Genomic DNA, 15,543 nt, shown 5'->3' with positions numbered 1-15,543 from the left:
TACCTCTAATTGTAGATGTCCGGCGATCAGGGGAATCCACTCGGTTAAAAGCGGGGCTCTCCGAACCCGAAGAAACGGGGGACCCGCTCCGTAACAACCACCTACCTAAGCGAACGAACGATATCGTCATCTCATCAACTCCGCAGCTGGCTCCGTTCAGTTCTCTTTTTCCCTCTACACTACAACTCACAAGTCACAACTCATTTCAGCCATCGTCACACTCAGTCAACATTCGGTCCCAATCAGGGTAATCACCACCCATTCTCAGTGTCGCATCAACTTCCGCCACAGAAACTATCTATATATACTCCTCAAAAAGGAGCTCAACCACCACCCACCCCACTCAACTTGAACTGAAAACCACCACACCACCACACCAAACAATCAAATCAACCCAAAATGTCACCAACCCGCATCCCCCAACCCGAGGATTTCAACCCCCTCAAACCCCACCTCTCCCTGTCTCTGCACTACCCCTCCCCACCCGAATCCACCACCGCCATCCTCCTCCTCTTCCACGGCCTCGGCGACTCCGACACCCCGTTTCTCTCTTTCGCCCGCAACCTCTCCCTGCCCGGCGTCCTCGCCATTTCCGTCCGGGGAATCGCCCCTTTACCCCCTTCCCTCTTAGGCCTACCGCTCGACAGCGGGCCGACCAACAACTTCCACTGGGGGGATGACCTGAAACTGGACGGACGGACGGGCGAAATCGACATGGATCCGGGCTACGACAAAGTCTGGGAGCTGGTGATGGGCAAATTGATTGGGGAGGTGTTGATGAAGGAATGTGGATGGGAGTTGGGTGATATCTTGCTGTTTGGGTTTGGACAGGGTGGCGGGGTGGCGTTGGGGTTGGGGAGCAAGGTGCGGACTTGGGAGGGGGGGGTTGGGGTTGGTGAAGATGAAGCCAAGGTTAGGGAGGTAAAGGAGGGAGAGGAGGTGAAGGAGGGAGTGGTTGTTGGTGAGAGGAAGGAGAAGGAGAAGGCGTTCAAGGGCATCGTTTCGATTGGAGGGGCATTGCCGCCTTCCATGATTCCTAGTATCAGTGCGAGGGAGAAGGCGAAGACGCCCGTGTTGGTTTTGCATGGGAGCGAGAGTGAGTATGTGGGTGAGGATGAGGTGGATTTGATCAAGAGGGAGTTTGAGAACGTCAAGGTGGTGGAGTGGAAGAGGCCGGATGATGGGATGCCTAGGAGTAGGGAGGAGGTGCTGCCTATGATGGAGTTCTTTGCTGAGAGGCTGAAGAGTGGGTGGCCGTGAGGGAGCAGGTGTTGGGAATATCATGGTACAGTTGTTGGAACCAAGTCATGGTTTTAGGGCTTTTGTAACTAGGACCATGTCTCCCGTAATCTATCAATGCAGTTCATTTCATTGTGGCTCGACGAATTGCTTGACCAAGGCAATGATGAGTCTTTTTCCAAAATGCCAAGCAAAATACCAACACATATCAACAAGAGACCCAATATCACCAAGATGAAGCAATACATGTCGTCTGTTCACTGATGAAAGTTCCAGCAAAGTAGTGCTGTATTGATTGGGATCTAATAACCAAAGGATGACTGTCTATCTGTTTATCAACAGCCCAACATGTGATCCTTCTCCTTCCCTTTGTTTCTCGGCAAGGGTACATGTATATGTGTATAAAGCAAAAACCAAAAACAAAAACGCCCACGAGACCCGGCATTGGCGATAGCGTAGAAGCATTGTCGCCGCCTCCCTTTCGGGATCAAGGTACTCGGTCCCAACACGCCGTCCCAGCGATGGCGTTAGCGCACTGTCGCTGTCGAGATATTGATGAGGAAGATATGAAAAGGGTATCCTGGTAAAACTCGGCAAAGGCGACAGCGTATTTAAACACGGATGGGGTATCATAACAATAAGCCAAAAGAAACCGAAAAGCAAACCACCATTTTTTTCTCGTTCGTCCTCCTCGTTTCGTATTCGCGTTTGTCGTCTTTTCTTTCTTCATTATTTTCTCTGGGTAACATCTTGCCTCGTGTTGAAGTGAGGATGAGCCAAGACAAAGTAATAGCGTAGAAGCATTGTCACTTTCCCTCGGCCCCATCATCGTTGATTAATGAGGCAAGAAGTTTTGTCGTGTAGTCGTGTCGTGAACGGATAGATGCCGTTCGACAGTTGTCGTAAAGGTTAGTGTCGCAAAGTAAACCGGTGCGACGGAGGTGAACCACATCAGTTGTAGCCCTTTTCTGGTGGTTGTGTGTGGCAGCAACAAAGCTTCACCCTTTGTGCTTCCGTGGAGAGTTCGGCGGTGATGGTTTGACGAGACCGCAAGCTCAACTCCTCATTCTCTTCAGTGGAAGAGATTAGTTCTTCTTTCTCCCCAGCACCCCACCAAATCCACGCATCTGCCTCTCGCGCAACGCAGCACCGTCGATGATTTCTTCTCCATCAGAGCTGCCACTGTTTGCCACAAACCTTCGGCTGGGCTCAGTGCCAAAGATTCTGAGCAGAACCGCCAGGAGAATAGTGCTTGCAATGCTTACAGCAAGAATGCCAATCATGGTGTAGTTGCTCTTGCGGTACTGATGAGGTCCCTTTTTCGCATCTTCAGGCCATCCGGTATACAGTGCGTACGTGGTAGTGATGGAACCCAAGTTTCCAAGCCCGGAGACCAGAGCTGAGGCAGCGGCCACACCAACCTCGCCATGTCGCTTCTGAAAGATCTCGTTCGTCCAGGCCATGCAGTTGGGCACGGTCGGACCGAGACCAAAGCCGATGATGAGCAGGCCACCGTAACGGGCCCAGTCATTGGAGAGGGCAAAGGTAACAATGATGAGGCCAACGATTTGGATGACACAACCGGCACAGAAGAAGACCCAGCGGTATTTGTGGAAGCGATCGGCGAGTGGGGTAGAGATGAGGATAGCGAGGAAGTCCATCTGTTGACGTTAGTTGGTATCCCGTAGACAGGAAAAAGGAGCTGAACCCATGACTTACCATCCAAATAGGCGCAAACAACAAGCTAACCGTGATGCCGCTGAAGTTCGGGTTGATGGAAGCAATGATGACGCTCCCATACAACTGCGTGCCAATACCAACACCCACGACTCCAAAGTACATGAGCACCAAGGGCCACATACGCCAGTCAATCAAGACATACCACAGATCCTTCATGTTCCAAGGTCTGGAGTGATACACCCTCTTGAGATCCTGGTAATGAATCAAGGCGTCCTCGCCCGTCAACGCCTCGGGGCTCGTCGGCAACCACCTCAAATACTTGTGTCTGACCCTCTTCTCGCCCGGAGCCAAAGGCCGGTCCGGCAACCAGAAAAGCAGAGCAATGCCCAACATGATGCCCAGCAGCCCATAGACGAGGAACATCCACTGAAAGCCTGTCAATCCCCTTAGGCCATCCATCTCCTGGAACCCGGCCGACACCAGGCCGACCACGGCCGCGGACAACTGCGCCGCGGTGAAGTACATGCCGATTCTCTTGCCGGTACGGCTGGGCGGGTAGAAGAGCGTCAGGTAGTAGGACATGCCAGGCCACATGCCGGCAATTACGAAGCCGAGCAGGAAGCGGAGGAATTTGACGCTCCAGGGGGCTTTGACGGCCGTGAAGCAACAACCGATGATGCCCACGGCGAAGACGATTCTAGCCATCCAGGCGCGGGGAGAAAGTCGGCTCATGATCAGGTTTGAGGGCAGATCGAAGAGGACGTAGGCGACGTAGAAGAGGGCGAGGGCCGTGGACAGGTCTCTCGGGGTCAGGCCGAGGACGGAGACGAGGTCGTGGTGGACGTTTTTATTCATGGTCTGGGCGATGCCGATGTTGGAACGGATGGCGGAGCAGAGGAAGTAAAGGACCCAGAAGGCGGGGATGATTCGAAAGTCGAGCTTGCTGTGGTCATGTCAGTGGTGAGGAGAGTGGTGATGCAGTAATGAGTGACATACCGGTAGATCTTCTCGACCCTGGCGGTGTCGTATTGGATCTCTTCAGGCATAGGAACATGGCCTTCCTCTAGCTGGTGGGCATCATGGCCACTTCCGCCCTCTGATGGGAGCTTTGCTGCGGGATAGGGGACAACGTGTGTGGCAGTCTCCCCTACGGGAGTGTGTGAAGATTTCTGCGCCATACTAGGACGAGAAAGCAATGGAGGTGCCTGCTAATCGTCTGTTCTGACCAGAATATTGTGTTGGTGGTGTAAGGAAATCAGAGGAAATGGATAAATGGGGAGGAGGCGTGTTTGGTATGGTTGGCCGAGAGGGTGGGAGATGGCTCGTGAGAAAAATGGATTAACTGGCAGTGAGGGGAGAAAGGATGGAGGCGCCTTATATAATGTCGGATGATGACTCTTCAGCCCTGGCCAAGAAAGTGTTGGAGGTGTGGAAAAGGTCGAGACTCGAGGCGACGTTGAGGCGGTCCGCGGATGGATTGATGGAGCCCCGGGAAAAAAAGACGCTGATGCAGGTCGGAGATACTATGACAAAACAAAACGGAAACCCCTCGGTGCTAGTTTAGAGCCTCAAGAGATTAGAGATTAAGCCGAAAGTAAACAAGATGCAATGTTTCAAAGATGCAAGATCTCGGCAGAACCAAGGTCGACTTCGGAATCCGCGCGCAGAGCAACTTGCCCCAACCAACGTCGAGATGACACCATCCACCTGCATCCTCATTGCTGCTTCCCTTCTTCTCCAACACTCAACACAGCGATCAGCACTGGAGAGGAGCCTAGGGAGGGGAGGGCAAGAACTCAACACAAATTTTGCTCAACGATAGCGCCGTTCGAGAGCTTCTTCAGTGGATCGATCGTTTTAGCGATCCCACCACGAACGAACGGGTGGATCCACCCCCACGTGCCCACCTCTTATGCCGAGCTTATGGGGCCATGGCAACTTCCGCCAAACATGCGTGATTTGTGAATGGCTTCCACTTTTTGTAGCATTCGCCGACAACTTGCACCTTGGCTTTGTAGAGTACGACAAGGATTGAGACTGGAGTCTTCAACTTTACCTGACTCATGTCAGAATAGAGTTTTGATCCCATCGAGAGAGACTCATGTACACTTCAACTTCACTCTTTTATGCAACTTATTCCAACCCCAAAGCGGAGTACGCATTCAGTGCCAGTTGCCCTCCAAGGTGCGCATACAGCACATTGCTTCCCGCCTCAATCTCCCCATTCTTGATCATATCCATCATGCCCGCCAGACTTTTGCCCTCGTACACGGGATCGGTAATGAACGCCTCCGTCCGCGCCCCAAACTTGATAGCCTCAATTGTTCTCTCGTCCGGCACGCCATAAACCCCCGCATGGTACCGATCATCCAGCACGACATCCTCCTCCGTGATATCCTCCTCCTCCAACCCGATTTTGGCCGCTGTCTGCTTCGCAATCCTCAGCACCTGCGCTCTCGTCTGCTCAACCTTGGCGGAGGCATCAATCCCAATCACCCTCCTCCTAATTACCTTGCCCAGCTTTTCTGAGTGGCGTTCCAACTTCTCAACCAACTTAAACCCGGCCACCATGCCCGCCATCGTCGACCCTGTCACCGCACAGACCACCACCGTGTCGAAATAAATCCCCAATTCCTCCTCCTGCGCCACCACCTCAAACGCCCACCTCGCGAACCCCAGCCCTCCAAGGGGGTGATCCGACGCCCCAGCTGGGATATAATACGGCTTTCTCCCCTCCTTCTCCAGATCATCTTTGAGTTTCGCCAGCGTCTGCTTGTGCTCGATCCCGAACCCGGCTAGCGGTTCAAGACGGACGTCGGCCCCCATCAGCCGGGAGAGCTGGATGTTGCCGACTTTGTCATAGCCGGGATCGGTCCAATCGGGGACCCAGTGTTCTTGGACGAGAGCGGCGTGCAGGCCGAGCTTGGAGGCGGCGGCGGCGACTTGGCGCGTGTGGTTGGATTGGATGCCCCCGATGGAGACGAGGGTGTCGCAGCCTTGGGAGATGGCGTCGGGGACGAGGTATCTGGGGGCCGAGAGGCCGGGCTTGTTAGTCAAGCTGCTGGTAGACGGACAACACAACAGACTGACGGGCGGGTGGTGGGATATACTCTAGCTTTCTGGTCTTGTTGCCTCCAAAGGCAAGACCGGAGTTGAGGTCCTCCCGTTTGGCAAAGACATTGACTTTTCCACCGAGGGCTTGGGAGATGCGGGGGAGGGGCTGGATCGGAGAAGGACCGAAAGTTAGCGGCTCCCGAGGGATGCTGGCGAACGGTTCGGGGAGTAGTAAGTCGGCCATTTCTCTGTGTTGAAACTGTCGTCGTCTTTGGTGATAATGTTGCCGTGAGTTTTTCGACCTCGCAAATTTGGAAAGGTAAGTGATCGCGAGACCTTATATTACATGACTTATCATCCAACCTGTACGTTAGCCCCATGCCTCCCCCGCTCCTGGCTTGCTGCAGGGAGCGCACTCAGAACCACTGGGCAGGCGCCATCTTCCATCTTGACTTGGCTTCATGTCTTGGAGTATGTATACCCGTGGATCACTGAGCCGCTTATCCGATATGCTTGGACGCTGTTGGTAGCGATAGCACCTTGGCATCATGCGAACCGGATAGACGTCGCTTTTATTGACCAAGCGTGGTCTAGCCTTGAGATTATCGCACCAACTTAACATATCTTATAAGCTTATCGTTCCTACTCAGCTCTCGAAGCAGTTTAGCATTGATGTGTGTCGTTTCTTCTGTAAGGCTTTCACTCCCGTATCACTCAATAGAGCCTCACCGTTGCAATCAAATGTTGGAGTTCCCGACTTGTAGCGTCCATTGATTCGGATTACAATATATCATGCAGCAAGTCTAGCCTGGGTGAAGACCTCAGCAAGATACTGTAATGTCGGCACCTGGTTTGACTCATCCTAACCCCAAGGAGGTGATGGTCAACTACCCGTTCTTATACGCAGTAGAAGACTTTCACATAATGACACTTGTTCAGAATGCAATCATTCGTGACAGTTTCTCTCCATCTCTCAGTGTCGATGCTGCTTTTATTTCACAGTCACCTCCACAATTCCCTTCAAGCTATTCCATCTCACTCTAGACAATATGCAGTACTGTGAGGTCCCTTCTAGCCTTCTCGCATTATAGGATATTTGTGAGATGACGGATATCCACTTATTGCAAACCCACCATACAACAAGCCTCAATTATACCAAGATCTTGGGTCCTGGCGGCGGGATTGAGCCTTCAAGTTTACCGAGAGAAACGTGCTGGGACAAGGGGAAGGGGGTATCATTACTCCGAGTCACCATTACTAGACTGGAGGTGATGGTTGATCTTGAGCGCGTGATGGTAGTGTGGGATCTTCTTGTCTGTTATGGTTGTTCATTTACGAGCGACATCAACGGGCGGCGAAAATGATGAAAGCGCTATCCCAGGAGCAACCAAGAAGTTGCAGCTCAATCTGAAGGGCTGAGATGGTCTATAATGAGAGTAACTGTGGAACATAAAGTTATTATCATTACCTTGTTCGCGCTCGCTTTCTTTTCTAATTTGCCTTTCCGGCCGTGGCTATCATCAGGCTTCGCTCGTCATCATCAATTACAAAAAACGGCCCTTCTTGGGCATGCGAAGTCCGAAACCGTTCGGTGAAGCACTTTCCATCATGTCCGTCGACAGGGGCACTGTACTCATCTCGCCATGACCGGTCGAAGCCTGATGCGCGGCATGGAATATTTTCCTCTCCGTTGACTCTCTTACACAATCAAAGAGATGCAGAAATGCAGAAATGCACAACGAAAGCTCACTGCTCTCGGGCCCGTTAGTGCCACGCAAGCATGTCAGAGCCTTGCCCTTCATGCGTGAGTGACAAAGAAGAAGGAAAAGGCTGGACAAGCAAACATCCATCCTTCTTGTTTGACTTTTTCCTATGCATCGTCTTGCATCCTCAACTGTGCTTGCTTGTTATTGCTCATCTCACCGCATTCCCAGCCTTACCTCTGTGCAATGGAAAACAAATTAGAGCACGGGCAGCAGCGGGGAACGAAAGCATGGCAATCCACGAGAGAGCATGTTTGATCCCAAAGTTTCCATCTTTGTACGACCAACGAGTACAATCTCTAGCTAGAAGCAGACGGGAAGGATTGCGCCTTTCTGTCCGTGCATGGCTTTCCATGGCTAAATGGACATGCATGTTTTTGACGCTGCGCTTCATTGCGTTGAAGTATCCGTCCGTTAGCAAGGTGCCTGGAAGTAAGTATGCGAAAACGGCCGGGTACATGGCGGGAGAAGTGAGACCCACTTGTTGTGTGTCACGTGAACTGACAACTCTTCACCTATTTAAACTAGATCGGGTGGGGTGCTTCAGACCCAATCCTCTTCTTCTACTCTTTAACCGACTTTTAACTAATAAGAAATTATTACTTTTTATAGTAGATAATACCGGATTTTAATCGAAGTATCAACCTTCATCGCTGGTTTATCTAATTTAATTGAACGAAACGAAACGAATTATTTTTTTAATTATTTAGAACGGATTTACTCTACTTACTATATATCGTACATATTACTTTACCTTAGACCACCCTATACAATAATAGCTAACTATCATATAATAAAATACACCCCTATCTATATATTAATATTTTAATTAATATTTACCTTTTATTAAAATCTATTAAATCCTAATAAGTCCTAATGAAATATAGACAAAAATAGCTTATCGAATTATCCTTAAACTTTTATTACTGTATTTAAAATTGGTTTAATATTCCCCCCTAAAAGTATTATCGGATTTTTAATACCTTTAACTATAAAAAATTAAGACTTTGGATAGAAAAAATATCCTATATTTTCCTAAACTTTAAAACGCTAAAACGTACTTTAAATATTAAATGGAAGATAAGATTAATATAGTAATTTAGGTTTAGCGTTGCCTATATTTATATACTATAATTTAAGGTTACGGAATAGAAATACTTTTTCTATTCCTTTAAAATTTTAGCTATTATTAAATAAAATTTTAATATAGATAGATATATCCAAATTAGGAATACTAATATATATTTATTTACTATACGTTGGGGGGTTTTAGTATTATAATTATAAGGCCTCTATAGCGGCCTCTACTATAATATTTTATTTATTTCTTTTCTTTTTTATAAAGTATTTACAAAACTTCCTTATATATACTAATACTTTATACGCCGCTATCCTAAAATAAAATTATTAATTATTTAATACTAGGGATATTAAATTTATTAAACCCGTGGTAATATTCTAAAAAATTCTAGAAGGATTAGAAATTATTAAAGATTTATTAATCGAACCGGGAATATTATTTTTAGAATTATAATAATTCTAATATTTACAGAGGTATTCCCGGAGGGAATTACTATTAATATAATTCTAGTAGGATTATTAGTTATAATTCTTTTATTATTACTACGAGGTTAAAAGGAGGCGGTACTACCATTATTATCCTTTAATATATTAATATTTTTAAAGGAAAATTCCCCCTTTATTTCGTAATTAAATCCCCCTCTACTAATTAAACTGCGAAGGAATATAGTGAATTTAATATAGTTATATTTTGTAGGATAGAGTATTGATAATATTAGTAAATATATTAAAGAAATAGAAGCAATCCTAATATTAATTGGAATTGATAATACTAATTAGAATGCGGTATTTAAAACCTAATTCTAAAGGGGGTTGAAAGGAAATACGAAAGTATAATAAGAAATAGAATTAGAGGAGAAGGAAAAGACGGGTAAAATAAGTATTATATAAGTAGCGAAAGCGAAATAGGAGATGATAAGGATAGATTTAAATATTATTTCGGATATTATAGGATTTAGAAGAAGGTTTAAGGAATTGATTAATAAATATTTTAAAAGGGTAGAAAAATTGTTTATTAAAATTAAATTAAAGGAATTAAAATTTATTATAATTGATATAGTATTAAATAGAAAAATAAGGGATGATTAAAGAATTATAATTATTAATAAAGGAATTAAATAAAAATTAGAAGATAGGCTAATAATATTAAAATATATAATACTAATAGGTTTAAATATAAAGGAATTCTCGGCCTTATTTATAGAGATTAAAAAGTCGGTAAAATCGTTAGGAATAGAAATAGGAATATATAAAGAATTAAATAGTAAGGAGGATAATATAATAAAACCAAAAGATATAGTAAAATTATTAAAATAATTTCCAAACTTTAGAATCGGAGAATATTAATAACAATTATAAACCCTAATAATTATAACGTACAATGTAAATTTCTATAACCCCGGCAGATAAAATAAATATAATAATAATACGGACTATAATTCCAATAGCAACGGCTATAATTCTAGAATATTAGGGTATAATAATAGGGATAATAGGAGCTACTAAGCGCTAACGTCCGGAATATACTATAATAATAGTAATTATAATAATAATTAACCCTATCCCCTACCTAAAATTTCTAATTTTTAACCTCCATAGGAATATAGGCTATCGCTATATGGAACATATTAATATAATAATTATACGAACTTATAGGGTAACTATATAGATTTATAATACCCCCTCCTAAGAATTAAAAATTAAATTAAAATAATTAACTATTAAAAAAAATTATAATTAATAGAAATAAATAATATAATAATCCTAAACTCTAATGTTAGGAACGTAGGCGAAAGGTAGGCTGAGGTGACTACGGTCGTGGCCACACGTAGGGGACGGTAAGTTAGGGGTTAATTTAAAGATATATTAATAGCTACCGACTATAATAAATTATACTCCGTTGAGCTTCTTTTATATTTATACAAATTCTATTTATCCATTAACGAGTATTATAGAGCCCCGTACTAGTTTAGCGCTTCGGCGTAGTATTGGATTATCCTTCTTGCAAGTTTAATCCGATATAGGCGTTATCGTTAGTAATTCTACGTATTAATTAACGAAGGGGAATAATAATTATTAAAGTGCTTCTATATACGAGTTTTAAACTTTTTAATACAACCCTCCCCCTTATAGATTCTATCTTCGGAATTTTTACAATTCATAGTAGATTCCGGTCAAATAGTAAAGGGCGTTAGTATTATATTATTATAGCGTTATTAGATTATATTGCCGGTAAGGGTATAATGTTTTCGCCCTTTGGTTTAGACGAATTATTATTTGTAATAATTGTTAATATTATATTTTGGATATTATAGCTACTTTGCTACCGGCGAACCGCCCGCTAGAATATTAGCCTTATAATATCCCTTCTCTTAAATTCTAAATACGGATATAAAGCCGCCTATTAGAATATTAGTATTATAATATTTATTCTCCCGAATTCTAAATATAAATACAAAATTGGCTATTAGAATATTAATATTATAATATTTATTCTTATAAACCCCTAATATAGCGAGCTGCCCGCTAGAATATTAGTATTGTAGTATCTATTCTTATAAACTCTAAATATAAATATAAAGCCGGCTACTAGAATATTAATATTATAATATTTATTCTTATAAATTCTGTCATAGCCCAGACCCGCTGGCCCATGCCCAGACCCAGACTTACAATTGCACTACACGATCGCTATAATACAAGCAATTTAATTAATTGTAGATTAGATAAAGAGAGTAGTCCGGGCGCACTAGTTCTGGAAGCATATCTTCCAACCTAACGCCCGTACAACTCTTACCTTTTATTTTACTTTTTAATTGTAAATTCTATATTGAACGTCAATAATACTATAGCTGTACCTCGCCCGTTACGTACCCTCACACTATTTACGACTCATTTCTCTACCGGGGACGGTTTTAAACATCCTACTAAAAAAGATTGAAGGCTACGATGTAGCGACGTAGCGATTAATAATTAGAATTAACGATTAGGGTAAGTAAACGATCCGATACGTAGCGTATTGCAATCCCCCCATCCTCGAAGAGGACTTCCGAAGAAGAGTTTAAAAACGATTATTAATTAGGTCACTAATTAATTAAATATTTAAGAAGAAACTATCTAGCTATTTAAAATAGCCTACAATAATACCGAAGCTGCGCAATTGTATTAAGTCCATTTTAACCCTAATATTTTAAAGAAATATACCCCCAAAAATAACAAACTTCCCCCCTCTAAAATTAAATATAAATCCCTTAATCCTAACGAATTTCATAGCCCCAATTATTAAAATGCTACCTCCTATATAATTAATAATAATAATATTAAGGATAATAAATTTAATTTATCCAGCCTTACGCCTAAAGAATTATATAAATACTACTTTAACTACGTATAATCTATTATTCACTATATATACTACCTTATTAATAAGGAAGTCCCAACCTATAACTTAAAGGAGCGCTTCTAAGGCCTCCTCGACTACTTATATTATAATAATAACGCTTTTATACCGTTTACTCCTATAACAGTTGAAAGTAAAAATAATATTAAAGCTAAATTATTTAATAACCCTATAACCTACAACTAATTCATTACCCTAATCCAAACCTCCCCTAAAATTATATTTTTAGAAATACATATCCGTACTATATCCTTTATAACCGCTATCGATTAATTTAATAACCTTATTAAATTATTTAACTAAACCGATAAAGACCTTTATTCCCTAAAAAATTAAATTAACTAATTTAGTTCCGTTACGTCTATTCTATTAAAGAAGGTCGCTAGTACAGACCTTAATCCCCTAACCAATAATTTCTATATAACTAATACAAGTTTCTAATAAACCTTTACCGAGAATTAACACTTTAAAAAAAAAAATAAACACCTATTAGCCTCCTTCAAATCGGTATTCAACGCTACTAGTTAAATTATTAATACCGGGGATCTAAATAATTCTAATAAAGATTCTAATAAATCCGGAGGTTTTAAGGGTTTTAAAAATCCTAACCGTTACCCTAATAATAATAATAACGGCGGCCGTTCCCGCTCTAATACCCTTATAATTAATATTACTACTATATTTATAAATAGTAAATATTCTATAAAAGAAGAGAGCGCCGGTAAATTCTATAATAATAATAGGGAAAATAAGGTAATTTTTAATATATAGTTCTACTAAATTAAAACTAAATTTAAGGTTAATACCGACTATTTTAATAACGACTAATAAAAGTTCGGCTATATTATTAACCGTTTGGCCGGTAAGGCTACTTAGGCACTATTCCCTTATTTAAACCCCGATTACCCTAATTGGTTAATTACCTTAAACGAACTCCTTAAATACTTTTAGAACGAATATTACAATTATAGTACTTATAAGAAGGTTTTTACTAAATTTAATAATTTAGAAATAAAATTAGGTAAATATTTCTAAACTTTTAAGAACACCTTCTAACGTTTAACTAACTAATACCGCCGCCCCCGCGACTAATAGAAAAATAATTTTTATTATAAAATCACTAGGGAACTTCGTTAAACAGTAGAGGTATTATACTTAAATTCGTCTAAACAATTTAATAACTATATCCTCCTATTAAATTCTTTCGACGAAGGAAACCGTATAGACGCTTAAAAGATTCATTTCTATAAAAGTAAATTGTATTACGTAGGTAGTAATTTCCTTATTAAAACTTCCAATATTATTAAATCTAGTAATAAAACGAAGGCCTTCGAACGCCCTTCTCTAGAAGAAATATATAAATTCAGCCGGGAGGGACATTACTTTTTATACTGCAAGAAGGGATATATAAATAATAAGTACCCCTATAAAGAGAAATAAATTAAATAGTTAGATACCTACTTTAATTTTATTGCTAATACTATTTAGGGTAAAGAATTTATAAATATAAAAGAATTATTTAATATACCCTCTTTAAATAAAGATACTAACTCTTCCTCTAACGAGGTTACTTCCGAAGTAGAGAGAAACTAATTACCCTAAAGTAAAACTCCCCCTAAGGAAAAGTACTAACGTTTACTAGTATCTTCAACCTATAATACTCTAATTTTAATTTCTATAATTACTTAAGAAAGAAATCTTCTTTTCTTATAAAATATAGTATAATTCTAAATAGAATTACTATTACAATTTCTAATACCCTTATCGATATTAGAGTTAATACGAACCTTATTGTAAATCTATTTTTCGTTCGTAAATTATAAAAATTATTAAAATTATTTATTTATAACGATTTTAACCCCGGATACGTTACCTTATATAAAAAGGCCCAACCTAATTTTATCAAAATTGTATTAAAAAATTATATTAAAATCCAGAACTTCAAAGTATAGGATCAATAGATTATTGTCCTACCCAACTTAAAACGCAATATAATTATTAGTAATATATAATTAACTAATAACGATATTTATACCAATTCCGCTCACTCTTACTTATTATTTCCCTCCGATTAGAAGCAGGATTAGTCCTAAGATTTCGAAGTCGACGAAGATTCTAAACTCCTATAATACTCCAATTTCCAAAAGGATATAGAAGTAAGAAAAATTTTACTAATTAAAGAAAATAAATAACGATAGGATAATCGCAATAATTATAAGGCTATTAATTCTAGGATTAATGAATTTAAATAAATAATCCTTATAAATCCGAAGAATTAGGCTCTATCCTAACGCCCCCTAACCATCCTATAAAAATAATTATTTTATTTGCTATTCCCTAATATAATAAAATATTACTTTAACCGAATAGACCGCTAATTCTTCGAATAGGAAGATGATTTTACCCCTAAACTTAAAATCCCATATCTAACCCCTCCTCATAAAGTTAAACCCAAACTAATTTAAGATCCCTACCTTCTTTATAATTTTTATAAATATTATCGTTTAAAATACGACTAGGGCTAAACAAAGGACCGATTAGCCGACTTTGCTTTTATTTCGGCCGACCCTTTTTATAAAATGGCCAAAAAATTATATATTGGTATTACGAATCTATACAAATTAAACCGATTTATCAAGGAGAAATAAACCGTATACAAAACCCCCCTTAAAATAGATAAGGCTAAATTAAAGTTTTATATTCTTAAAAAAGTACTAAATTACTATTATAATTTCCTAGAAGTATTTAGTAAAATAAAGTCGGATGTCTTACTTAAACTACAATTAGATATCGACTACTATATCCCCCTCAATAAGGGGGCCCGTCCCGAAGACTTTAAATATAGCCCGCTTTATAAAATATCCTTAGAAAAATTAGAAATTTATTGGGACTATATAGTTAAGAATCTAAATAAAGGATTTATCGAACCAAATACGGCCCTATAGGCCGCGCTTATATTATTTGTATTAAAAGCTAATAGTAATTTATAATTTTATATAAATTATTGCAAATTCAACGCACTATTTAGGAAGGATTAATACCCCCTTCCCTTAATTAAAAAAACTATCGCCCGCCTAATAAAAACTAAAATCTTTATTAAAATTAATATTTAACAAACCTTTTATTAAATCCGTATATTCCCGGATAATAAGGATTTTATTATTTTCCGTATTCGATATAATACTTATAAATATAAGGTCCTGCTGTTCGGGTTAACTAACGGACTAATTATTTTTTAGCAGTTTATTAATAAGGTTCTAATAAAATACTTAGACAATTTCTACAATACTTACATTAATAATATTCTTATTTTTTTAGAAACTAGAG

General features: G+C 40.5%; 3 protein-coding genes across 3 annotated transcripts; 1 reads left to right on the top strand and 2 right to left on the bottom strand.

Moving 5' to 3' along the window:
• Positions 1–29: 29 nt before the first annotated feature.
• On the top strand, positions 30–1,558 carry B0T23DRAFT_368976 (Alpha/Beta hydrolase protein). Its single transcript, XM_062836484.1, has one exon. The coding sequence runs from the start codon at positions 400–402 to the stop codon at positions 1,258–1,260; it is 861 nt and encodes a 286-aa protein (XP_062696640.1). The 5' UTR covers positions 30–399; the 3' UTR covers positions 1,261–1,558.
• A 638-nt stretch (positions 1,559–2,196) lies between these two features.
• Positions 2,197–4,189, bottom strand: B0T23DRAFT_6022 (major facilitator superfamily domain-containing protein). The gene is made up of 3 exons (XM_062841521.1): positions 3,916–4,189; positions 2,959–3,862; positions 2,197–2,900 (listed from the first exon to the last, which is right to left on the bottom strand). The coding sequence occupies exons 1-3, from the start codon at positions 4,095–4,097 to the stop codon at positions 2,325–2,327; spliced, it is 1,662 nt and encodes a 553-aa protein (XP_062696639.1). The 5' UTR covers positions 4,098–4,189; the 3' UTR covers positions 2,197–2,324.
• An 863-nt stretch (positions 4,190–5,052) lies between these two features.
• B0T23DRAFT_305954 (putative ACC deaminase) lies at positions 5,053–6,217 on the bottom strand (the record flags this gene model as incomplete). Its single annotated transcript, XM_062834343.1, has 2 exons — positions 5,053–5,980; positions 6,030–6,217. 2 exons carry the CDS (start codon positions 6,215–6,217, stop codon positions 5,053–5,055), a joined length of 1,116 nt encoding a protein of 371 aa, XP_062696638.1.
• Positions 6,218–15,543: the final 9,326 nt, after the last annotated feature.

The sequence above is a fragment of the Neurospora hispaniola genome, assembly GCF_033458365.1.
Source record: "Neurospora hispaniola strain FGSC 10403 chromosome Unknown B0T23scaffold_1, whole genome shotgun sequence".
NCBI classification, from domain to species: domain Eukaryota; kingdom Fungi; phylum Ascomycota; class Sordariomycetes; order Sordariales; family Sordariaceae; genus Neurospora; species Neurospora hispaniola.
This window is presented reverse-complemented; position numbering and strand designations above follow the sequence as displayed.

Bases quoted from the DNA above. Each gene is read 5' to 3' on its own strand.
- B0T23DRAFT_6022 (XM_062841521.1), bottom strand. From the start codon at position 4,097: ATGGCGCAGAAATCTTCACACACTCCCGTAGGGGAGACTGCCACACAC. The intron at 3,863-3,915 runs GTATGTCACTCA...ACATGACCACAG, and splicing joins AGGGTCGAGAAGATCTACCG to CAAGCTCGACTTTCGAATCA. The intron at 2,901-2,958 runs GTAAGTCATGGG...TAACGTCAACAG, and splicing joins TGTTTGCGCCTATTTGGATG to ATGGACTTCCTCGCTATCCT.
- B0T23DRAFT_368976 (XM_062836484.1), top strand. From the start codon at position 400: ATGTCACCAACCCGCATCCCCCAACCCGAGGATTTCAACCCCCTCAAA.